The 7,224-nt window shown below is 40.6% G+C and overlaps 1 protein-coding gene across 1 annotated transcript; it reads left to right on the top strand.

The window, feature by feature from the left end:
* Window positions 1-1,951: 1,951 nt before the first annotated feature.
* On the top strand, window positions 1,952-7,011 carry LOC122643328 (pentatricopeptide repeat-containing protein At3g09040, mitochondrial). The gene is made up of 2 exons (XM_043836961.1): window positions 1,952-6,344; window positions 6,520-7,011. Exon 1 carries the CDS (start codon window positions 2,087-2,089, stop codon window positions 5,180-5,182), a length of 3,096 nt encoding a protein of 1,031 aa, XP_043692896.1. The 5' UTR covers window positions 1,952-2,086; the 3' UTR covers window positions 5,183-6,344; window positions 6,520-7,011.
* The last annotated feature ends 213 nt before the right edge of the window (window positions 7,012-7,224 follow it).

Raw genomic sequence — 7,224 nt, 5'->3', positions numbered from 1 at the left:
TTAACAGGGTCATTATTCCAGAATTTAAGGAAAATAGAATCAAGTTCATTGCATGTTTTAAGTGGAAAAAGAAAGTGGGACATAAGGTAAGCTGGTGTTGCCGAAAGAACTGACTGTATTAGAACTCGACGACCAGCATAGGATAAAAGATTGCTCTTCCAGGTGGTAAGCTTAGATCTAACCTTATCAACAAGGGGGACGAGGTCCAAATATTTCGACCGAGAGTGGCACAGTTTAGTGCCAAGATAGAGAGTTTTGTTTGGCATGATTGACATATGAAGGATCCGGCAGAGTCGTTGTCTGCGGTCCAGGTCCACCCCTTTGCTAAAACAGATGTTACTTTTACTATAATTAATTTCTTGTCCAGTTATATCAGAGAAGAGATCAAGGATGGACTTAATGGTTAAGAAATCGTCTTCAGTGGCCCGGCAAAAGATAAATGTATCATCAGCAAAAAATAAATGAGAAATCTCAGGTGTTGTTCTAGCGATAGAAACACCCTTAAACATACCCAACTCCCTATATGCTTCCAACAACTTGGAAAGGACTTCCAGGGTAAGCAGGAATAAAAAAGGGCTTAGAGGACATTCCTGGCGAAGTCCCCTTTGGGGAATCAGGTAGCCAAAGCACTGCCACGGATTTTAAAAGCAAACGAGGTTGTAGAGATGAGGTTATTAACCAAAGAGATCCAATGGTCACTAAAACCAAGAAACTTAAACAGGCCATTGAGAAGAGACCATTCCACCCTATCATATGCCTTAGACATATCTATTTTGATTGCAGCAAACCCCGTTTTCCCCTTATGCCTTCAAAGGTGATAAACAATCTCTTGTGCAATTACACTATTGTCACCAATCTGTCTCCTAGCGACGAAAGCCGATTGAAAAGGGGAGATGATAGATGGTAGAAAAGGTCTAAGGCGATTGGCTAACAATTTGGCCACAATTTTATAACTCACGTTACAAAGACTAATTGGTCGAAAGTCAAAGGCTACAGTAGCATCCTCAAATTTAGGGATCATGCACAACAAAGTATGATTACAACCAGGTGGAAGGGAAGAGGTCGTAAAAAAAGTCAGGACCAGGTTCATTGTTGTGGGCATTTAGGCTGTGTTTGATATGTATTATTGGAATGCATTCTATGCCGATTTTGCATTCTTAGATGATACAAACAACTATTTTATATAACCCAAGAATAAAATCGACTAGAATACATACCAAACGCTGTCTTAGACATTTAGTGCAACAACATTGAATTTGTAAATTTGGGACAGTAGGACCACTTGCTTGATTGGCATGGTGAACTTTCAAAGACTTATTCCCTTTTCTCCTCCATGGTAAGTAATCAACTGATTTGGGTTTTGGTTCTCTGTCATCTAAACCCCTTAAATTATCTAACTGCCCTTGACTCTTGAGAGACTCTAGATGTTGGAAGTTTAACATTTTAAGCTGCGTTGCACCGTCATCGTGAAATCATTGCCTCTGCCTCCCCAAGAGGTAAGGTGATAGATGACGAAAAGGCTACAGAAAAGAGGTTAGAAACCTCTCTGTGAAAGTAGGGGTAAGACAGCGTACATTATGGAGTTCAATTCCTCTGTACGTACATGTGAGAGGCAACCACTTGTCTCATTATTGTCATTTACAAGGTGAGGAGGGGTGTTTATGAAAACAATAAAGGGACAGGAGGTTGCTTCTCACAAGTGCACATACGAGTAGAGGATCCAATCTCTACATTACGATCCTCCCCAGACCCCGTAGTGGCGGAAGCCTCGTGCATTGGGTACACCCATGAGACATTTTTCCCCAACGTGGGAGAACCCTCTCTCCCTTTATAGTATTTCTGGGTAAGGCTTTCCAACACCGCTCGTGTGTAGGAAATCTTCCATGCCACATCAATCCATCACAGCATAAGAAACGGTTTTAGGTGATAAAAGAGAATAGTCTTATTAAGTTTGCATTTTTAAGAAAACATTAGTGGCGCCAACAATCTGCAAATCACAGGCAACGGTCAAACGGCAATACAAAGTGAGTACCGCAACTCGGTCCCTTCCTTCTTCGGAAGAAGCGTCGAGATCTGCTCTGACTCGATGCGTCACGTAACCAATGTCAGAAACTTACATAAATTGAAGCCACCCACCATTTTCCAAGCAAACTTCTCAAATATTTCGCAAGCGAACGAGCAATTAGATCAGAAGATTCAGCTCGGATTTATTCCGGAGAGTCACATATACACTCGTCTCCTCAAAGCATGCTTGCAAGAATGCAAATTAATTCAATCCCATCGTTTGCTCGACCAAATGCCTCAACAAAAACAACAATCATCCAAAAATAGTAAAATTTTACATGCCCAGATACTGAAAGTTGGCCTTGGATTGAGCGGGAAGTTGGGTAACATCATTGTCGATTTGTATTCCAAGTGTGGGAATGTGGTTTTTGCCCAAAAGACCTTTGATCGGCTCGACAAGAGAGATGGGTCAGCTTGGAATTCAATTTTATCTTTGTACTCGAGGTGTGGAATGCTGGAAGATATCATTATCACTTTTGGGTCAATGTGGAATTCCTGCACACCACCGAATCAATTCACATTTGCAATCGTCCTTTCTGCTTGTGCAAGACTTATGGCTGTTGGTCCTGGTAGGCAAGTTCATTGCAATATTGTTAAGATGGGATTCGAGTTAAATCCTTTTTGTGAAGGTTCTTTGATTGATATGTATGCTAAATCTGACTATGTGACTGATGCTCGGAAAATATTTGATAGAGCTGCGGACCCTGATACAGTGTCTTGGACAGCTATGATTGCTGGTTATGTTAGAACTGGTATGCCCGGGGAAGCTCTCAAGTTGTTTAAGAAAGTGCAGGACTTAGGCCATGAACCAGATCAGGTTGCATTTGGGACTATTATCACTGCATATGTTGGTCTTCGCAGGCTTGATGATGCATGCCGTGTATTTGCTCAAATGCCCAACCCAAATGTTGTTGCATGGAATGTGATGATCTCAGGACATGCTCAGAGTGGTTACAGTGTTGAAGCAATTAATTTCTTCCATGACATGCGAGTTTCTGGTGTAAAATCTACGAGGTCCACATTAGGAAGTGTTTTGAGTGCCATTGCCAGCCTAGCTGCTCTTGATCAGGGACAACAGGTTCATTCTGAGGCAATCCGACTTGGATTGGATTCTAATGTTTTTGTTGGAAGTGCTCTAATCAATATGTATGCCAAGTGTCAAAGTATGGAAGATGCAAGGAAAGTCTTTGATGCAGTCATTGAGAGAAACATTGTCTTGTGGAATGCAATGCTTGGAGGTTACGCAAATAATGGGTACCCATGTCACGTCTTTGATTTGTTCTCTGATATGAGGGGTTGTGGTCTCCAGATGGATGAATTTACCTACACCAGTCTTCTTAGTGCATGTGCTTGCCTGGAAAATTTAGATATGGGTAGACAACTGCATTCTTTTTTAATCAAGAGCAACTTTGAATCAAGTCTATTTGTGGAAAATGCCATGGTGGACATGTATGCTAAGTCTGGGGTTCTAAAAGATGCAAGGCAGCAATTTGAGCTTATTCGGGATCGGGATAATGTCTCCTGGAATGCAATTATTGTTGGGTATGTTCATGAGCAGTATGAGGATGAGGCTTTCATAATGTTTCAACAAATGATCATGGATGGCTTTGTGCCTGATGAAGTGTCCTTAGCTAGCATACTTAGCGCTTCTGCAAATATTCAAGCTCTTGAGCTAGGCAAGCAATTTCATTGCTTTGCTGTCAAATATGGTATTGACTTGAATCTCTATGCTGGGAGTTCCCTTGTTGACATGTATGCCAAGTGTGGGGATATGCAGGCTGCGAATGTGGTTTTTGCTAGGATGCCAGAGCAGGGTGTTGTCTCCAGGAATGCTCTAATTGCAGGATATACTCAAAACAATGATATGGATGAAGCAGTGAATTCTTTTCAAGAAATGCAGGCAGCAGGACTGAAACCATCCAAATTCACTTTTACAAGCATTTTGCCAGTATGTAGTGGGCCTTCTAGATTGGACATGGGAAGGCAAGTGCACTGTTATACAATAAAGTCCGGGTTCTTGCAGGACGATGACTTCCTGGGGATTGCACTTTTGAGCATGTACCTGAAATCCCAAACCCATGAAGATGCAAACAAGCTTTTTTCCGAGTTTCCAGATCCCAAGAGCAAAGTATTATGGACCGCTATTATTTCAGGATATGCCCAGGATGGTTACAGTGAGGAGGCATTATGGTTCTTTTGGGAGATGCATAGGTGCAATGTTGTTGCTGATGAAGCCACTTTTGGTAGTGTGCTTAGTGCTTGTGCTTGCTCAGCTGCCCTGAAAGATGGCAGAGAGGTACATTCTCTTATCATCCGGAGTGGCTTCAACTCAGATGAGTGCATGGGCAGTGCTCTTGTAGACATGTATGCCAAATGTGGGGACATGAAAAGTTCTGTACAGATTTTTGAGGAAATGGACTCTAAACAAGATGTTATTTCTTGGAATTCAATGATTGTTGGATTTGCAAAGAATGGATATGCAGATGATGCGCTCAAAATATTTGACCTGATGAAGCATGCACTTGTAAAGCCTGATGATGTAACATTTCTTGGTGTTTTAACCGCATGTAGTCACGCAGGTCTAATATCTGAAGGTTGTGAATTCTTTGACATCATGATGAATCATTATGGGATTCAGCCAAGAGTTGATCATTATGCTTGCATGATTGATCTTCTTGGTCGTAGTGGCCATCTTAAAGAAGCAGAGGAGTTTATAAAAAAACTACCATTTGAACCCAGTGCTAGGATTTGGGCCACATTTCTTGCTTCTTGTAGAATACATGGGGATTACGAACGAGGGCAGTGGGTAGCTGAGAAACTCATTGAGCTGGAACCTCAAAACTCCTCACCCTATGTACTGCTTTCTAATATATATGCTGCAGCTGGTAACTGGAATGGAGTTAACACAGTAAGGATGGCAATGAAAGAAAGAAGTGTTAAGAAGATGCCTGGATGTAGCTGGATTGTCGTGGGAAAGAAAACAAACATGTTTTCTGCAGCAGATAAGTTTCATCCTAGTGCCAATGAAATATATGCAGTTCTGAAGGATTTGACAGCACTGATGAAAGAAGAAGGTTATATTGTGTCTGCACTTTCCGTTTTGCATGATGAAGAATGAGAGAGACACTTCTCTTCTGTTGCCCTTGGTTGCATACTTCTGATTGGGCTGAGACCATAACCATTCCATTAAGTCGGTTTTGAGTAGAATAATGTACATATTCAAGTATAGAAGCTGCATACATGAACAACTGACTGGAAGACCAATAATGGCTCAAGAGGTGAAAAGCACTCTATAACAATTGAGAGTAGTGTATTTGAATATTCCAAGTTGCATAAGTCGGACCACTAAATTCTTTCCTTATTAAAAAAAAGGTACCATAACCAGAGACAATTCTTGCTTTTGCAAGGTCCTGGGAGGGGTGGATTGGTTTCAGTCCTGAACTTCAACACATTTTGGACGACGTGGCCACACTCACATATGAGTCTACGTCTCCACACTGGCAGCCTGAGCTGTACCATCTCACCAAGCGGTGGCCCCTAGACTCTTTCTTCTTTGGTGCTTGTAAACGGCTGTCCATTTTCCATCCGTCCATAATTTTGGACATTAGGAAGCTTCCAATTTCTGATGTTTAATAAAAAATCCTTGGAGATATTTATGTAGTTGTAATGCACGGTCACAAGATCATAATGCTGAAGTATTGGGGCCAGAGGAATGATGAAGCATTTGTTGATTCTTCATGGAAACTAAATATCTAGGCTTCATGTTCTTGTGAAAGTGGACTTACTTCAGAAGATTATGCAAGGCAGTGGCCAAGGGCATATGAACTTGGCCTGCTTGTATGTAGATCCTTTTGTTTTTTTTGGCATTGCTGGTCCTAGGGGATGATATTACTACTGTTTTTCAATACTTAAAGAAGGATGCTCCTGTTGCTCACATTTTAAAATGAGTGAAAATGGAAGTCTAGCTGCTTCTACCTGAGGAGGATGGGTAGAATGAACATCCTAGAGAAAGTTAGCATGTCCATTACAAAGCCTGGAGAAGTATTCCAGTGATTCTGGAAAACAGCATCTACCGATATCATTATTATGTTCTGAAGTAAGTACTCTCTCATGTGGACAAGGGACCAGGGTGCAGATACAAAGATGGGTTCAACACTATGAAAAACACTTGGACCAACCCCTCTCCTGTTCTAAAAATGACTTGACATATTCTCTTGCTAGTGAAGCTTGGAGAAGGTTCACTGCAAGTTGCATTATCATCATCTCAAATCTGCAAAAAGGTAAATTGTTATTATTATTATTGTTAGCCACTTGGCCTTCATATTATGTGATTCACGATCCCAAGGGGCACTGCCATTTATATTATATGTATATTCTGCTTATTTTATTATTATTATGGTTTTCATTTTACAAAGTTCTCGCCTAATATTACCCAAAATCTTTTTGTCAAAATAGTGTGATAGCTGGTACTCTATTGCATGGAAGACTGCAAAGGTGCTTCAAGGAGTAACAAGTATGAAGCAGAAATAGCATTGGAAAGTTGGTGGCATATTGATGCTGTTCATTCCCTAAACCGTAAGTTCTGTATCATAGTTCCAGTTTCTGCCATTTGCTTAATATGTTGAAGATCTTTTTGAAACCTACAGTGATTATTTCTGCAGTTTCAATGAGACCTTGTATTCATCCTTTCAGATCTTCAATAAGTTACTCAAATCAATGACTGTGACAGGTTATCAAAATCTGAGGTGTTTAAATTATTAGTGTGGTTTTGGGGTGCTTTTGAGACTCCTTTTTGAAGATAGAGTTTATTATTTGGTTCTTGTCTTCTTGTTCCCACCTGGACTATCTATGCAGTGAAGCCTTTCAACATTAATTGGCTTGAGGTTGCTCCAACTAAATTGGTTTCAGTTATAACGTAAGAATTATTATAAGTAACACAATATCAAATCCAATAACTTTCAGAATGGAACTCTCTTTCCAAGAGAAGTAGACAGATTGTTGCCAGACGGACATTTCTTTCCCTGTGGTTGCACTAAAAGTAGAAGGCAACATTTTAGTTGATGAAATGTTTGCACTCTTTGATGTCCAGGCCCTGTTTTTGAAATATTAAACATTGAAGTTCATTGCAAGGTTTCAATGGCTCTATTCCTCTCTACCATT

This window comes from Telopea speciosissima, chromosome 10 (assembly GCF_018873765.1).
Source record: "Telopea speciosissima isolate NSW1024214 ecotype Mountain lineage chromosome 10, Tspe_v1, whole genome shotgun sequence".
NCBI classification, from domain to species: domain Eukaryota; kingdom Viridiplantae; phylum Streptophyta; class Magnoliopsida; order Proteales; family Proteaceae; genus Telopea; species Telopea speciosissima.
This window is presented reverse-complemented; position numbering and strand designations above follow the sequence as displayed.

Coding starts and splice junctions, on each gene's coding strand:
- LOC122643328 (XM_043836961.1), top strand. CDS start 2,087: ATGCGTCACGTAACCAATGTCAGAAACTTACATAAATTGAAGCCACCC.